The sequence below is a fragment of the Echeneis naucrates genome, chromosome 14 (genome assembly GCF_900963305.1).
Source record: "Echeneis naucrates chromosome 14, fEcheNa1.1, whole genome shotgun sequence".
Taxonomy (NCBI): Eukaryota; Metazoa; Chordata; class Actinopteri; order Carangiformes; family Echeneidae; genus Echeneis; species Echeneis naucrates.
The window spans coordinates 5,576,973-5,595,050 of record NC_042524.1 but is presented as its reverse complement, the minus strand read 5'-3'; the positions used below and the strand labels follow the sequence as shown (position 1 = coordinate 5,595,050).

The following is an 18,078-nucleotide window of genomic DNA, read 5'->3' as shown; positions in this document are numbered from 1 at the left end:
TTTGAGGTGCTATGTGCATACAAAATTGATACCTGTTACAGAAACCAAGTCTGCAAGTAGTTTGCACATTTTTAATAGCCTGTAGATATTGTCTTGCTGTTGTTAAAACGAGTCTTGTGTTGATAACTAATGCAATTATATGTGAAAGCTCCTTTTGAGATATTGCCAGTCCAAATATTAGCTTTTTTGTAAGAAATGTTTTGAATGAAATTTCTAACAAGCTCTTATCACTCTAAGTATGGAATGAAAAGGGTGAGTGGGCCTTGCTCACCTTGCCTTGCTCCACTAGAGAGAAAAACTTGTCCACTTCCTTGTTGAAGGCCGTGATCTTGATTTCACCCTGTGGACCAGCACATTTCCATCAAGTAGCATTTATTTGAACGGATAAAACAGAAAACAGTCATGTGTGACGTGCAATGGCATTCAAAGATAGATTTTCAGACCTCTCTGTTCTTATACTTACACTTTTATCCACTACCTCAAAGGAGAAGAGCTTGCCTTCTCCTTTAGAGTTACTCCAGGTGCGGACATTAGACTTGTTGGCGACACGGACTCTGATAGTCCACCTGCAGATGATATGAACAGAGAAGATTTCTGTAATACTAAATCAGAACGTACAAAGTATATAGGGACAAAACCCAATGACATGTTTACAAGTGATTTTGGAAGAATAAAATCTCTCACTATTGTTATTTGGAAACACATTACAAGTTAAATCTAACAACATTTCTGATGAATGAACCTTTCCAAAAATGCTGACCATGCCAACCAAAATCTGAGCTCAACATGACTGTCTGCAATCACATTTTGACTTTGTATTTCTCGCTATACATTTCTTTTATGTAAGTGCACATGTTACTAATATACAGCATATCCTTGTTTCAAAAATAACTTTAAAAAGTTTTTTGACCGTAGTTATGTGCAACTTGACTAATGGATTTGCAGTCTAAAGGTCAGCACACGCAGGAGAAAATGCTGCAGAGACACTTTAAAATGCTTCCTTTTTTGTTAATGAGCATCCCAACTCAGCTCACATCACTTACCAATGTGAAATACAACCACCCAAAGAAACAATTCCCAAAGAAACTGGAAGATTTATATATATATATATATATTTTTTTTTTTTTTTTTTCTTTAAGTTCAGTGAAAGGAAGCAAAAAAGCAAAAAAAAATAAAAAAAACCCAATAACTTCCTTCCATACAGAAAACTAGACGTTGTACATCTGCCAACTTCTCGATTCATTTGGAATGTGCTTCTCAGTCTGTTTTTAACAACAGCTAGGCAAGCTCTGCAGTTTATGCAACAGTGAGCTTTTTGACTGTACTGATAATTGTGCAGTGGAAGATATTCATACCATAACTTTGCCTGCAATTAAATTCCCTATCATGAGAGCAGCTGCCGGCCGAGAGTGAACCCTCATTCCCTGCTCAGTATGGATAAGACTGCTACACCAAGGCTTTTACAGCAGCCAAAAGTCAATTATAGTCTGCTCTAGATGTCATTACTTAACACCAGTAGAATGGGAAGAGAAAGCCATGCAAAGGGCTTTAAAAGACCATGTGAACATACAAAGTGTCTCGATCTAGTCCAACGAATGAAACACTCTGTGAGACACACCTGCGCTTTTCATTTCATGCAAACATACATGGAGGAGACATAGCTGCTGCAGTCATCTGTTTTACTCACCGTAGGTACTCCCCAACTTCAAAGTTAGAACAGTCATCAGTTTATTACAACTCCTACAGGCACAGTTATCTTTACAGCATGCAATTTCAAAAAGAGCTATGTTATCAGAGCCCAAACATAGAACGAGAGTTGACACTGTACTTATACTCCAATCTGGACAACTACATCTTGCTATGCTGTGCTCTTGTCTTTTCGTGGCCAACTTTAAGGTCAGAAACAGAGACTTAAGCCTAATGAAATGATAAGGAGCGGTGGTGCTGGTGGGTGGGGGGGCAGTAGTTAAATGGAAACCCGGAGGAGGTAAAGAAATTGTGAGAAGGGTGGAAAAAAATGAGGTTGGTCAAATACCCACCGGGCCAAATAACAGAATCAAAACCTCAGCAGCAGATCATAAAGACTCAGCAGTACCTGCCATTAAAGTGTCCATTTCTGAAGCAGGATCAGTCATTTCATTTCATTTCCATGCAAATAAACTGACCAACGTTCGCACATACAAATCCACACAGCTTCACCCAATGCCATAAAAAGAAATAATAAAAATGCCTACGCATGCATGCATGCACAAATACATACACACTTAAAAATGGCAGCAACCAGGGAGGTGGAGGTACAGTATTTGAGTAAATGGTTTAGTTGATGGCCAAGCAGAAATGAAAATAAAGAAATTCAAAGACAAATCATCTCATAAAGTATACGGAAAGTGTATTCTTTTTAAATGAAAGGGAATACGAACGTTAAGTTTACTGCTTGTTAACTGTCCTCTACACAAATGTGTAATGTTTAAATTATTTTGCAAATGCTTTCAACATAACTTACTTGCTTTGGTAGGGATTGAGGCCAGCTATAGGATTCACTTGTGCTGAAGAACCTGGAGAAGAGCCAGGTGAAGCTTTGGGGGAAAACTTGGAAGGTGAAGCCTTCATGGGTGAAAACTTTGAGGGTGAAGCCTTCATGGGTGAAAACTTTGAGGGTGAAGCCTTCATGGGTGAAAACTTTGAGGGTGAAGCCTTCATGGGTGAAAACTTTGAGGGTGAAGTCTGCATGGGTGAAAACTTTGAGGGTGAAGCCTTCAAGGGTGAAAACTTTGAGGGTGAAGCCTTCGTGGGTGAAAACTTTGAGGGTGAAGTCTGCATGGATGAAAACTTGGAGGGTGACTCACTCATGGCTGAAGCCTTCATTGGTGGCTTTCCTGCAAAGCCACTTTGCGTAGTTGAATTACCTGCTGAGAAAAATAGTTAATGTTTATATGTTTGTAAAATAGCAACTTAAGAGTTGTAGAATATTAGAAAGTTAATTGATTAGCTGAGAGATTTTTTCATTTATCAAGTAAATGTGCAAAATATTCTCTGCTTATAGATTCTCCAAAAGTCTCCAATTCATTTTCCACAATGAATACTAAAACATCAGAGATGAGCATATTACAGTGTCTCTCAGTTATCTCAGTGCAGTAAAAGTTACAATAACTATGTCTGACAAACGTAAGAGCAACCTGTTTTACAACAAAATCTAAAAAAAAATATATATATAAAGTACTAGATAGATACTTCACTGATGTAGATAGCTTCATGAGCAAACCCCTGGTTCCCTCTGTGCCACATCAGGTAAACTGTTGTGCTGTGTCAGACTGAATTTTGTCTCTGGTTTTTATTTGTTTCATTATTATTTGTGGCCGCTTTAATATGAATACTTTGCACTGTGACACTACAAATTTCTTTCCTGCAGAGTGCCTCTCTTCCCATAACAGCCAATGTACAAAGTGGCTGCGATTGACTAATCAATCAATCTAGCTGAGAATGTTTCACCAATACAGTTGAACTGAAATACCATGTTGACATTATTTCTGTTCAACCCAACTCGGATTGAATGTAAACCCTAATATACAAATAAATCAAAGCAACTGCCAAAAGTTTTGAATTCAACCCACCTGTGATTTCACAAGAATGGAACAGAAGGATAAACAAGACCCCAAAACAGAATACTCTCTTCTTTTGACAAATAATGCCAGAAAAATGGAACAGTTTGGAACAGACCACTGAATAACAAGGTGTCAACCCCACGTCTTACAGCACCATCTTCGCCATCAGCAGGCTACGTATTTAGCTGTTGTAAAAACACTTTTTATGAAATGGCTCATTTTGGTATGAATGATCTTCCATATTTTTGGGCAACAGCTATTGTGGGGAATTGTCTGGGATAAAAAGATGCAATTACAGAGACCACTCAACTCAACTGATTCAGGCTCCTATGGTGGAGAACAACAAATAGTCACCTCTGTTACGCAAGCACTTCTGTGTGTGTGTGTGTGTGTGTGTGTTGTGAGTAAATTCCTTGGGGAAATCACAGGTTAAGCAACTATTTTCAGACAAGGGGTAATTAACATCAATATTCATAAACATGCTATCTGGATAGAAACGGAGCTGGTGGGGAAAGAAGAGACGGGGAGATGATAGGTGTAGGGAATGGGGGTGGGGCAGAGTGAAAAACAGAGAAGGGTGTGACACAGAGCTTTATCAGAAATCAAAATTTCTTGTGATTAAGATCAGACCACGCTCCTAATATGTATGCCAATAGTGTTTAAGTCTGTCTGGTGGTGAAGAGAATGCGAGGAAATGAGAACTATATGGCCAATAAATAAAGAAAGTGACTGAAAAGCAATTGTGTATGTTGACGAGGCTGCTGCTACTCATGATGTGTGTGCTTATGGGAGCCAGAGCGAGACGGAGAGAGATAGAGTTGTGAGGACAAAGGAAACCAGCAGAGAATGGTTACTGATGAATAATGAATATTTTTTTTAGCTGCACTTCGCCGATCGCAGATCTCGCTGGAATTTAAATATTGCTGAAGCAGTTTGAAGGTAGTGTATTTTAAATGATGGCTGCTGATGAATATTTATATGAGAACACACGACCGTCAGTGGCTGGTGTCATGACCTCTGACTCCACACCTATACCTGAAAGACTGCTCTCTGTCTGTTATGTCAGGCTATCAATGCTGTGGTGTGTTTTGTCAAGCAGGAGTACAATGTCACTTATGACTGACGTCTTCTGTCAGTAATAAATTCAAGATGCGTTCTTCAAACTCTGCTGAACCCTGAAGAAAGATGTTCTTTGATCACATCCTCTCACTCAGGATGTCAGAGGTCACTTCAGAGCAGAATACCTAGAGTCTACAGGGAGTGTTTTCCATCCAGCTACACATCCATTGTTCCCCCCCGTCCTTCGGTGCTTGACCTGGATCGACCATCAACGATGTAAGAGTTTTTTCACGTAAGGAGTGGGAGAGGGGAGGATGGGGAAACCCTTGGTGGGGGTTGTTTTGGAACCACACAGCAACAAATATAAGATACTGTTCAGTGACTGGCTGGCTAATCTGACAAGACAGTACAGGAGTGGACCGAACAAGCAGTACTATTACATAATAAACTAACTTTTAATTAAAATAATCATTATAAAAAAAAAATATATTGTTCTGAATCGTGAAAGAATAACACAAAACTGTGCCATCGTCATCAAAGAGTTGTCCTTTCTTCTTTTTCTCTTATTTTCTGCTCCAATATAGTTTTTTTTTTTTTTTTAGTTAAAATCGGTGATCAGTTTTCGGTACAGAAAATGCAAGAAAAAAGGTGATCTTGTTTTGAATTTATTGACAAATTAAAAACATAAAATAGGGGAAACATTAAACATAACCCAATTCAATAAACAAACGATTGGTTTTTTTTTTTCTTTTACATACATTAGCATACCATGTTCTAGGAAGGGGAAAAGAAAAGATAAAGATCGATTAAAGCGCGGCATATTTTGAACTTCACATTCAAACTGCTCTAGCTTTGTTAAAACAAGATGGCTCTGCATGGCTCATCTTTACTAAAATTAGACTGAGTTATTGGTTAGATTAATTAACTTTAACTTTTTTAGGTAGCTCAACCTCAGTGAGGCTGGTCTGTGCTACATGCTAAATGAGGTTGCTAGGATGGCTCAACAACAAACATACGGGGCTTTGCAAAAGTGTTCCGTCACCATGAGGAAACAAGGAGAGACGAGTAGTTCTGCTTTCCTTTAGCATGGTAATATTTTCGGTACGTTCTATAAAGGCATGTATTTGTACCGAACGCCATGCACGTTCCATAAATCCATCATCAGCAAGAATAGCATGGACTTAATATACCTGTAGCCACATGATTCATTTTATTTTAGAACTCCTGCTTGCCTGTTCTATTATTTCAGCAATAAACAAATATATTTGTTTGCTGGCGTTATTTATATCAGACTTTGACACAGTAATAGATCTGTAATTGGAGCACCAGCAGCAGTTATCAGGCCTCAGGTGATTTCCTTCGAAATTCAAATTCAATTATTTCTTGACATTATGGGGCAGTTGAGATGATGAGCATCAGAAGAAGTAGCTTCTCAACATGAGAGAGGGATGAGTGAGGGAGTGTTGTTCTGTAAATACAGCTTCCCCGTCTTTCTGTCTTGCGACCAACTCAAACAAGGAGGAAGGGAGCCATATTAGCCTGATGGAAATGTCCAGAGACTCAGTGTGTTGGTTAAAGTCTGATGCCTTAATAGAGGCTTTAACCCAGATGATCAGATAAAGCGGTGGCTAACTAAGCAATTACATCGCCCACAGCTGGTTGGAAACACTTCATTTGTGGAATTTGGGAATGCACACACATTTATTGACTTGCCGCAAATGCAGTTTGCTAAAATATTGGAAAGTAATCAAACACTTCAGGAGGAAAAAGCTCTGCGAGAGTTTTTTGCTTTGGTCTCTTAAGATGAATACAAAACCATTTCATCAACAGCACAATTAAACTGAGCCGCAGGTTTTCTGCATCTGATGGGATCTGTGAAGTAACATGGATCAGGAAAGAGTCCCATGAAGTGTCTAATGCAAAACCTCAGCTTTGCTGAGACAAATTAGTTGGCTTTCTTTCTCTCCCTCCGTCTGCGTATCGCTACATGGGGATTCAGTCCACAACAACATTCATGAAGCCATGAACTGGAGGAGCCATCGGCCCACACAACCTCCCTCAGTCACAACACACACATACAGACACACACCTACACATGCACAAACACACAACATATACCAAGCACTCATTATCCACCCACATGCCTACATCCTCCACCGAGGAGGACTATTGGTTATGCTTCTACCACATAACAAAATCAATGTCAGCGCTGTGAGCAGTTGCTGGAATAAAACAACTGAGTGAAACAAAGGCTAAGCTAATAAAAGAAGATCCAATAAAACATGAGCTACTTTGGGAAAGACACATGGCAGCAGCCATTTTGGCAGGAAACCAGCCATCATTCAGTGGTCTTACCTTATTATGAGATTCTGGTTGTTATTAAAACAATGAAAAGGTGAGTTATGAGCTCAACCAGGCGCAGTGGCCAGTGGGCAACAAGATATTTTGCTGCTCTGATGCCTAAGCAGTAAATATGATAAAAGTGCACAATGTGTTAAAAAGAGAAAGGCCCTCGTGCTGAGGGGACTATAGTGTTCCATTAATTTAGCATTTCCTGTGGCTACCTTCAACTGGTTGAAAACCCCTCCGTGCCTTATGATCCTGTTCCATCTGGTTCTTGACACACACTTAGACTGCAGCCTTTGAACAGTGAAGCACTGAATTTTTCAGGAATTAAAATTTCACTTTTTAGTCTGAGTGGTCAAAGTGTGATATGGTAAATGAGATTGAAAACTCAACACCAAAGACACTGTTGGAACCAGATTACAGCTGCAGAACAGCAGCACTGAGGAGAAAGAAAACCCAATGAGGGAACTGCAACTCATTCATCAGCACTCTTCCTTCAAAGGGCACATGGCTCCCTCTGTTGGTGAGGTTAGAGTTTGTCACTAATTTTTTTTTTTTTTTTTTTAATAACTGGAGCAAGCTCAACTATCTAATCCCCCCCCCCCAAAAAAAAAAACAAGAAACAAACAAAAAAAAAAAACTGAATGAATAAATGAATACATAAGAGCGTGCCTTTTTTAGTGACAGCTTTAATTACTGGAAATTGCTTAGCAAATAGGTAGTTTTAATCTATATAACGTGATATCAATAAATATAGAGTTTGAGGGCCTCTGGCAGCATTGCTTAGTTAGGTTCAAACTGATTTAGTCAGACATCTCTGCCTTGTATGCACTGGCTTGGAAAAGCACGCACAAATATTTTTGAAATGCTGTCAATAGCTATGAGTGCAACCAGACCTGGGATTTTTAAAAATTAAATGAGTTGTAGCTAATCGACACAAGCCTCACCTTTCTCTCTTCTACATGAAAAGTTATATTTTTCGCTGGATATTCTTAGAATATCTGTAAATATAGAATCAAGAATTTGTTAGCTGGAGAAAGATTTCATGAAGCGAGTCCTGCTCTTCAGCAGGGTTGGAACTTGGTTTGGGAATCAGAAGGTCACCGGTTCATATCCCAGTCTGAACGACGAAATGCAGAGTGTGGACTGGTTGATGGAGAGGTGCCGGTCCACCTCCAAGGCACTGGCGAGGTACCCTTGAGCAAGGCACTGTCCCCCAAAAAACCGCTCCAGGTGCACCAAGCACCTGTGTGTGTGTGTGTTTTTTATATATATAAATAAATAAATAATTGTGTTGTGTGTACATTGATTTCAGTGTGTGTACAATGACTATAAAAGATTCCTCTCTTCACTGCAAAAGATGATACTGCTAAACATTAATTACATTACAGGAGCTTTAACTGCTGCGGTGAATGAGATGCCAGCTGCAGTCTCATCACACAAATAACAAATAATAGCATACTTAATGAATGTAAGGAACATTAGCACTGAGCAGCACAGTCAATGTATAATGGCTGAGATGACATGAGTTTCATATAAACTGAAGCATTAAATAGGTTTTGACATATGACACTCACTGCTGTTTGAAAAAGAGGGTCCAGGCACTGCAGCTGCCAGGCGACTTGGTGAGACCGAGGCACTTGAGACAGACTTCTGTGGAGATGATGTCTTATCTGTAAATTAAAGAAAGCGCTAAATGGTAATGAATATTTTTAATTGAATGCATGCAAGTTTCAAGAGGACCATACCATCAGTATTGAATGGAGTAGGATTTCCAATCTTCCCACCAGTTTCCTCAGCTGACTGCAATATGTCCATGTCAATCACAACTACAACATGTCTGGAGCCGCGGGAAGAAGTCAAAATAGAGTCAGAGGGGATTAGCCAAAAAACAAAAGGTGTGGAGGAAAGCTAATGAAGAGAAAGCATATACCTTCCATCTGACAGTGTGTTGGTAGTAGTCTTCTTCAGCTTGCACACGCAGTTTGGTAGCAGCTTTTCTTCTGCCAGATGGTTCAGATGGGTGGCCAACAGGAAGGCTACATACACAAACACATCCAATTAATGTGCAGCTCATATCTTGTCTTGTGAGCTTCAAATTTCCCTGAGCACAACTGAAATAACTGTAAATGTTATTGCCTTTGTTGGACCCCAGGTTAGTTAGAAACCACAGAAACCATGATTTAGAAAAGCCAACACGCGGTATGAAAACTCCTGCATGATACTCACAAGACCAATAATGCTGACCATCACTCATCATGAGCCGGAACCTGGCTGGGCCTGTGCCGCTAGTGATCTGACGTATGTTCTGACAAACACAGAGGCAAGCAAGTATACCTATTAAAATCTCCCCTTTTTTTTCAAAGGCAAGAAAGAAAGAAAAATGACAAGAAGAATTTCATTTTTCTTTTCCCTTCTTGGCACTCTGGTGATAGACACTAAGCATTAAGAGCAAGTAGCTCTTCCTTTCACACCTTTAAAGGCCTTAAACTGTGGAAATCAATTAAAAAGACTGTGCTCCAGCAATACTGAATGTTTTCATGGTATTTTCAATGCGGTGTATTATTTACCTGTAATTAAGTGGATTTTAAAAACTGGCAGGTAAATGGACAGCTAAAATGAACTCACCAGTAACTGCAGCACGGGGCTGTCGACCTGTGAGCCTCTGAGCAGGACCTGAACAGGGAGACATCTCCATTTAGTACCTGCTCTTAACACCTGCCTTCTCCCTTACATGATCACCAGTCAGCCTGATATCAGTGGATGCTAATGAAATGGCAATTATTTGCTTTCGCCCCTCATCAGGCAAATGTTGCTTTATAAACTAACCTGACCTTAATCAACTCCCCCTAAATTATAAAGAAGAAATTGGCGAAAAGACAATTATCAGTTAATCAGAGTATCATTGTGCGTCAGTGCATGACTGAATGAAGCATTTCCACAAGCAGGTCGTGAAAGATAAGTAAAGTGGAAACAATCTGAGCGACAGATCCGGCTGGCTTTAAATCCCACTAGCTCTCGGTGCTAGCATGCTGCAGCTAGCGGCCAAAGCAATCAGCCTGGAGAAAAAAGAAAGAAAGAAAGAAAGTCGTTTCTAATAACATTCATATTTACTTCAACCGCCCCCTCTGTGAGTGTTACACTCATTTCTTCAGCCTAAAGTTCCTCGATGAACGGGAGATATCAGTTTTATTTCTAAATACGTAACCCAAAATAAATGTTTGAGTTATCGCGAGAGAAACAGAATGACGTTTTCTTTTTAATTCGTCAAAAGCAACGTCATGTAGCGGGAAGCACACCGGATATGGACTATTTACGCCTTCAAAATAAAAGAAATGACTCGACGGCACACTACAGGCAGGAATTAAATAAATAGTCAACATTGTATTTCTTGTGTTTAGAACCATATTGTGAAAGTAAATTTTCATTCTATGTTCTGTTTATTATGGCCTTCATTTTCTTAGAGCTAGTTTTGGATGGTAAAGAGGAGCATTAAAATAACAGATAAACTTGCTGTTCAACTACATCTGTGTGTGCTTTTGGGTCAAGTAGTTATTTTGCTTTCTTAAATTAAGACACAAACAGACTTGGGTAATCTACAGAGATTATGAACACACATCTCAGGGAAATCCCAAAATAATTAAATGGGTGTAGCAGCCAACAGAAGGCCATTCCTTAAGCCCGTATTTATTTCTTGTTTTAACTGGACTGGCTTGTACCAGCAAAAGGTTTATTTTGAAGGTCCTTATCGGAAACTCATCTACGTCTAACTCGGTATTCGCGGTAAAAAAAAAAAAAAAAAAGTGGCGTGAAACCGAGTTAAAATAAACCCACAGCTGCCCATGAGTCCTTATTTTACTTCAGGATGGACCTTCCTTGTGCCCAGTGGCAAGATCACGTTGCGCAGAAATGGGCCGGACTCGAACCCGACTTAAAGCAGCACTTCACGTCTCTGCCTGAAATAGATGACGTTTTTAAATGTGCCTTAACTCTCACTGGGTGAGCAGCTAGCTAGTCACTGAAGTTTGGCACCAGAGGATGTAAAACATAGATTTGTCTTCAGACCTCAGTTTATCAGTCCAAAGTTAATACCTCCATAATCCCAAACATTTCTGCTGGGAAAGCCTTTGGACAAAGTGACAGGTTTGATGTTGAGATGTTGTCACCAACAAAGTGTGCCCTCTGTGTATTTGTGTCTTCCAGCCAAGATGATCTTGATTTCCTGCAGTCAGTCTCTGCAGGATACTCGGTACAGAAGGACTCAGTTCAGGCATCCAAATGCAGGGAGAGAGGAAACTGTAGCTTCAAGACCAGAAACTACGCTGCAGCCGCTCTGCACTATTCACAGGTGAGCTGGACACAATGATGGAGGATAAAGTCCATCCTTTCATTTAAAATATCACTTTTGTTCCTTTGCCACATTTTCTATCTTGTTCCATTTGTACTTACAGTTTGAACTCTTTCAGTTGATGACATTTAATGTAATAATGTTAGTGATGCATACGAAGCATGTTCACCAGAGAAAGTTGTATTATTCCATAGACATTTTATCTAACATGGATTAAACAGCAGGCCTTAAAGTTGATATGCCTTTCAGTCATAATTAGCGGACATCAACACTCATCTTCTCCGTCTCCTGTAATGACAGGGCATATGTTTCGCTCCCCAAAGTTCAGAGCAGCTGTCTCTGTGTTATGCCAACCGCTCGGCTGCGCTCCACCATCTGCAGCACTACCAGGTGAGACCGAGGCCACCTCGCACAATTAGCTTGTATCTGTACAGTTATTACATGTACAGTGTACCCTCATAATCTTAAAACCGTTTGTTATTCTAGTTATAAAGAGCAGATTGTTATATATACTACCTGTAATAATTTGTCAGGATTTCTGCATGCATCATTATGTTTCTGGTGTATTTCCCTCGAGGTCACCCTGACAACATTCAGTTGGCAGTGTATCAGGTACGGCAGTCTATTACAGCAGTCCTGCAATAGATCCGACCCTCTGACGGTTAGAGTGTTCATTGAAACCGTTTTGGAAAGGCGATAATTCAACTTGATGTTCATTTTGCAGGCTGCACTTTGTGGTGCTTTTGAAGTGTAGTGCAGCATAACAATAAAACTATTACAATAAAAACTGAAGCCCATAAACCTCTTGAAGGAGGATCCATTGCAGGGCCGTGGTATTGGACTGGATATCGGGTGTACCTAATAAAGTCAGTATGATTTGAGTCAGTCCTGCAGACATCAGGTCTTGAAGCAGTTTCACCCTGAGGAAAACTGTATCCCTATAATTCAGCCCATTTCCACTGCATGAACTGATGCAAAGAAAAAGGTTGCAGGTTCGGTTCCTGGGGCCTTTCTGTGTGGGTTTCCTCCCACCGTCCACAGACGTGCATGTTTAGGTTAGCTGGTGACTGTAAATTCTCTGTCTGCCTCTGTGTGTTGGCCCTGTGATGGACTGGTGACCTGTCCAGGGTGACCCCACTCTCACCCAATGTGAGCTGGGATTGGATTGAACACCCACCTCAACCCAGAAATGGGTAGAAGTGATAGAAGATGAATGAATGAATGAAAGAAATGTCAGTGAATCATTGTGAATAGGGTCCAGTGCTGTAAACTCTTTGGGCCTGTTATTTGGAGAACATCAATCTGAATTTTACTGCTGCTTGTCCTCAGCTCAACCCACACTGACTGGCCAGGAATCAGCTCCTCCTGCTTTTAGTTATTTTTACTCATCTTACAAATGTTTTTAATATGCCTAAGTTTAGAAAACATGCCAAAGAAGACCAGATCATATGTGAAAATTAAAAATTTATGAGAATTTATGAGAATAAATCTTTGTACATTTTATTCACTCATTTTGGATCAGTCAGAAATAGTTCCAGATAATTACTTTACTACTATTTTTTCCTCTGCCCTGTTGATTCTTTGTTTCCTGGTTTAATTTTAGATAAACTCTCAGTCCTAGACTACATATTTTCTATGTTGTGTTTGCTCATGCCTTTATTTTTGGTGGCTCACGCTCAACTATCTTTGTTTTCCTCAGGAATGCCTTGATGACATTGACAAAGCCCTGAAGAATGGCTACCCTTCTCATCTTTTACATAAACTAGAAGGCCGTCGCACAGAGTGTCTCAAACAGCTTGCCGGAGGTCAAAACGGAAAAGAGGATCATCACAATCTTGCCTCTGAGAATTATAAGCGACCACATCAGGTCAAAGCACCATCTGGTGAGAATCTCACATGTGGGATCTGTCCGCAAGCTACTGTTGGCCTCAGCCTGGAGAAAGGTCGACACTTGGTGGCTGCGGAGAGAATAGCAGCTGGGGAGGTGATCCTTCATGACAGGCCTTACAGCTGTGTCCTCATACCAGGGACGGAGGAGGTGAGGGGGGACAGAGGAAAACTGGACGCAAAGGGAGTGCTTGAGACAGAGCACCGGTTCTGTCACAGGTGCTTGACTGAGACGCTGTGTCCTGTACCATGTGAGGGATGTAGTTACAGCCGATACTGTTCCACTTCCTGTCAGTGGGATGCCTGGGGCGAACATCACCGCTGGGAATGTCCGCTCAGCGCAGATCTGATGGCGTTGGGTGTGATGTCGCAGCTTGCTCTCAGAGTTACACTTCAGGCTGGGTTGAAAAACATCCAAATGGCCAGGGAACCAATCAGAGACCAACACAGAAAGTCAGAGGGGAGCTGTCTAAACGGCAAGTCCAGTCCATGTCACACAGATCAACCTGAACCTTCTACTGCCTACTGCGGTGACTCTTACCTCAGCGTGTTTCACTTGCTGCACCACCTAAATTGCCATAGTCCTGCCCTGCGTTTTCTGAACGCTATTACTGTAGCAACAGTCTACCTGAGGCTCCGTAAGGCAGGTCCACCGCCTGCATCTCGGACCCTCAGTGGGCCCTCAGACGTAAACAGGCATGCACCAGGCGAGGACGGAGGGAAGACAGACTGGAGCTCGGAGCTGTGGCTGCTGGGAAGTGCAGTTCTGAGACACATCCTGCAGCTGAGGTGTAATGCCCAGGCAATCCTCATGCTGCAAGACACAGGTAACATCATGGTTCACACTTAAAGATGATTTCAATGACAGCTAAATAGTTTTAAAAGAAAACTCGCAGAGGTATTGCAGTTCAGAGTCAAAAATGTGATTGTAGCGATCGAACCATAGGGTTAGAGTTAGATTATAAACGAGTTAGTTATGTTTCCTGCAAGAACATCATCAGTTACACTTCTGTTTGTTTTCCTTATTTATCAGTAGTAATACTATTATTTGGACTAGACTTTGTAGGAAAATTATAAATATTTTTTTCAAATTTTTTCATAGAAGATAAAGCTTTAGCATTTGAAGCATTACAACCAGTGAATTTGGAGCACATTTACATTTCTGGTGATCATTTCAGTTCCACTGTGCTTATTGGTTGGTACAACCCAAAAAAGAATGATTGTTTAATTTTTGCATCTTCTGCAGTGACCGTGCCTGACTCGCACTGACCTTTACTTGTTTTTTTTTTTTTGCACAGGGCCAAAAAACTCACCAGTGCAGTCCAGCAGGGAAACCCGCATAGCAACAGCAATATTTCCAACGCTCAGTCTTCTGAATCACTCCTGCTGCCCCAACACCAGCCTGGCATTTAGCACTGGATTAGATCTGTCTGCAGACTGTAACGAGAGTGTAGCCGAGCACAAAGCTTCAGCCTGTGGAGTCGCTGTCACTGTCAGAGCAGCCAAAGATATCACTGCAGGACAAGAGATCCTACACTGTTATGGTAAGAAAATGACCGTCACATATGAATCAGAATCACTTTGGATGACAGTCAGATTTTAAAAATAGAGGAAATCGTGCATGTCAATACAAATTCTGAGAAGAAAGAAAGTTTCAACATACATCTTTATATTGTATTACTTTAAATTAAAAGGCTGATATTTTTGTCACTTATCCCTAAACTATATCATTATCTCTCCACTGATAATCTTACCATTTTTAGCAACTGTCTGTGTGGTTCGATAACCATCTTATCAAAGTTATCACAATCACAGAATGTCTCTCATTCAGGTCCTCACAGCAGTAGGATGGTGATCAAAGAACGCCAACGTCTCTTGCAAGAGCAGTACTTCTTCCTGTGTCAGTGTGAGGCCTGCACCCCGACCCAGGAAGAGGAGGAAGGTGCAGGGGGCAGACGGCAGCGGACGGGCATCAGAAGTAGTGAACGAGAGTTTGGACTGCTGTGTGGCAAGTGCCAAAGTTCAGTCAAGGCATGTGCTGATTGTTGATGTTGTGGAGTTTTGTTTTGTTTTTTTTGCACTATACTACTGTGATCATCATCATGTGAATCATTTGAGACCCCATTTGATTTTCAGAAAAACAGCAAGGATGGAGGATTTACATGTTTGCTGCCTTCTTGTGGTCACTGTGTATCTTCATCTGAAGTGAACCACAGGCTGCAGGGAATCAAGGCCGACCTGGAGAAGGCTGTGAAGCTCATAGAGGGAGAGAGGCCAGGTGAGGAACAATTGCTGATGTGGCGTGTAGACAGAGTAATACATCACTGTCATTTGTTCAGCAGCTCTTACACCTCCGTGTTCACCTTCCCTTAGGTGAGGCTCTGAGTCTTTTGAAGAGCACTCAGTGTCAGTCCACACTAATCCTTGCAGAGACGCACCCTGTACGAGGGGAGCTGGCTGATGCAATGGCCAGAGCTTATGCTACAATGGGTGAGCAGTTAATTTTTTGCTGTTCTAGTTGTCTGGCAACAGATATCTACATTTATTTTACATGTAATCTGCTAATGGTTACACAACGGTTTGAGTTGTCCATTAATGGTTAATGTGGATTTCTACCAAACAGTAAGGATGTCTCCATTTTGAGTGCTATAGACTCTTTTCCCTATATTTTTCCCATTTCTTTATTTTGCCAGATACAGTCAAAACTCACACAAAAATAAAATACAAACCATGAACATGATTTATTTTTAAGAGTTTAAAGTAAGATTATACATTGTTTATAAATTTATGTTTTCTTTCTAGTTAACTCATGATGCTAGTGGTCTCTCTTTAACTCCTGACATTAACTTAACTTCAGCAGATATAATACTGATGCTGATATGATGCTTAACACATGCCACATGTTGCTATCATCAGCAAAACATGCTTAATAGTGTCATGTTAAATTTCAGATATCACCAAAACCAGTCAAGAAACCAACATTTCAATTTTAGAATAACTGCCAGGCTCGGGTTTTGCAGTTATCTTCCTGCTTTGCTTCTTGTAGGCGACTGGAATAATGCAGCCTCCCATCTGGAGCAAAGCACCATCGCCATTTGCTTCCAGTATGGAGAAGACAGTATTGAACTGGGCCAACAACTCTTCAAATTAGCTCAGCTACACTTCAACGGGTGTGTGAGTTGTAAAGACAGTGAGGAAAAATGCATGTGTGTAGTCGCAGTCCTTACACTAGAGATGCCAAGAAAACCGTAAAACTGGAGCGCTCAGTGTTTCACCTCTCCTTTTCCCAGCGGCGCCAGAGACCCGGCCCTCTCTGTCATCCCCAAGGTCAGACGACTTCTCTGCCTTCACCGTGGCCCTCACTGCAATGAATTACAGGAGCTGCAAGCCATGGAGGACTGTCTGCAAGGGTAGTCTTAAATAATAATAACAAGCATGAACAGTTTTACAGTATGATTACAACTTTGTACTCAGTGAAACTGAATAAAATGGAAAGGATCTGACTCCAAATTTTCACTTTGCTCCTTTTTATCTCTGGTGTATGCACTAACAAGCGCAAGCAACTATTCTGTATGTAAATGATAAATAGATAAATAAATAAATAAATAGTAATTTTATGTTGACAAACCGCAAATGTTCTGAAGAGTAAATGTTTTGTTTTAGAGGTCCACACAGGTACCAGACGACCACTGGTACACATGCAGTTCATTGTGGCTCTCTGACCTCTTGGTGTCAGAATGTATCCATCAATAATTTCAATTTCATGCTCTAGCGGTGGTCTGGCCGCCGAGTCAAGTTATCTGCCAGGTGCCTCCAGGTTAACTGTATTTCTCAAACTGAAAGACAAGTGCGTGTGTGCGCTCTTCAAAATCATTATCCCTTTTTTTTGGTTTAAACCTGCCAAAAGCTGCAAACTGTAGCAACCAAATCAGTCTATACAATCTGCAAATGCCTTTCTGTTATGTACACTTACAGTGTAGGTAGCCTCAGACCTTTAGGTGGCAGCAGTTATCCTCTGACAAATTCAATTTCATGCTTGGATGGCTGCAAAGAAAGATATAGCTGTGACTCTTGAACCTACATTACTAACCTTGTGTCCTCCAACACCTTTGGAGCTTTATTTTAAAAGTTCCAGTTCTACCGAAGCATTGTGTTAAGGGTTTTATTGTTGTTTCTCCTTTGCATTTCCATCTTGCGACCTGACTTCGGCTAAGCATTTAAAGATGGATGGACATGTGCTTCCATTCTTTTACTAACCAGTTATGTAACTGGGAGATGAGGAGGGAGCTGCTCTGCTCTGGAATCTCATTGGTTTTCAGATTTGAGGGAAAGCTTGTGTTCATCGGGGACAATAAAATCTCCATCATCACAGCTAGAGCTCCTGAGGCATCTGCCAGTTTGATCACCAGTATCTGGAGGTCAGCCAATACGAAAGTCATGAAGATGCATCCAGGAAGTCAAGGTCAACATCAAAACTTGGCCGAGGCATTAACACCAATAGGGCGCACAGGGCAGGTTCCTGCTGAACAAAAAGTAAATGCACAAAGCCATTGAGGAATAGATGGAATGAAACCGAGGTCAACTATGAGTAGGAAAGAGTATCAGTATCCCCGGGAATATTTCTACGGGATTCTGCTCTTTCATCAAGTCTTTGGTGAATGGCTTTGTTATTAATGGTTTAATTATTTGGCCTGTTAAAGTTCAAAAGACAAATGCTCATCATAATGTCTTTTGTTTAGCTCAAGAACCAAGAAACATTCAAATTGCTATAGTAATTTAAACATTTCTTAACAATGTTCTGTTTGAAATATTTTCAGTTGGTTGGTTTATAAGTGT

At 40.8% G+C, this 18,078-nt stretch overlaps 2 protein-coding genes across 4 annotated transcripts in view; one reads left to right on the top strand and one right to left on the bottom strand.

The window, feature by feature from the left end:
* LOC115054708 (replication protein A 70 kDa DNA-binding subunit-like) overlaps positions 1-10,253 on the bottom strand; it is a 32,515-nt gene extending 22,262 nt beyond the window's left edge. The window contains exons 1-9 of one of the 2 annotated variants that reach the window (XM_029520046.1): positions 10,122-10,253; positions 9,636-9,683; positions 9,237-9,315; positions 8,941-9,046; positions 8,756-8,847; positions 8,585-8,680; positions 2,504-2,909; positions 464-566; positions 272-340 (exon numbers count right to left, since the gene is read on the bottom strand). In XM_029520046.1, the coding sequence (XP_029375906.1) occupies positions 272-340; positions 464-566; positions 2,504-2,909; positions 8,585-8,680; positions 8,756-8,847; positions 8,941-9,046; positions 9,237-9,315; positions 9,636-9,683; positions 10,122-10,154 (1,032 nt within the window). In that variant the 5' untranslated portion in view covers positions 10,155-10,253. The remainder of the gene's footprint in view (positions 1-271; positions 341-463; positions 567-2,503; positions 2,910-8,584; positions 8,681-8,755; positions 8,848-8,940; positions 9,047-9,236; positions 9,316-9,635; positions 9,684-10,121) is intronic. The other variant, XM_029520047.1, reaches the window with a different exon arrangement.
* A 557-nt stretch (positions 10,254-10,810) lies between these two features.
* On the top strand, positions 10,811-16,801 carry smyd4 (SET and MYND domain containing 4). Of its 2 annotated transcripts, none has more exons than XM_029519544.1 (10): positions 10,811-11,006; positions 11,211-11,355; positions 11,656-11,745; positions 13,055-14,069; positions 14,541-14,786; positions 15,074-15,273; positions 15,379-15,520; positions 15,616-15,732; positions 16,289-16,412; positions 16,533-16,801. In XM_029519544.1, the coding sequence occupies exons 1-10, from the start codon at positions 10,873-10,875 to the stop codon at positions 16,654-16,656; spliced, it is 2,337 nt and encodes a 778-aa protein (XP_029375404.1). In that variant the 5' UTR covers positions 10,811-10,872; the 3' UTR covers positions 16,657-16,801. The 2 variants fall into 2 exon arrangements, with proteins under 2 accessions (XP_029375404.1, XP_029375405.1); XM_029519545.1 differs by having other exon boundaries at positions 10,873-11,006; positions 11,679-11,745.
* Positions 16,802-18,078: the final 1,277 nt, after the last annotated feature.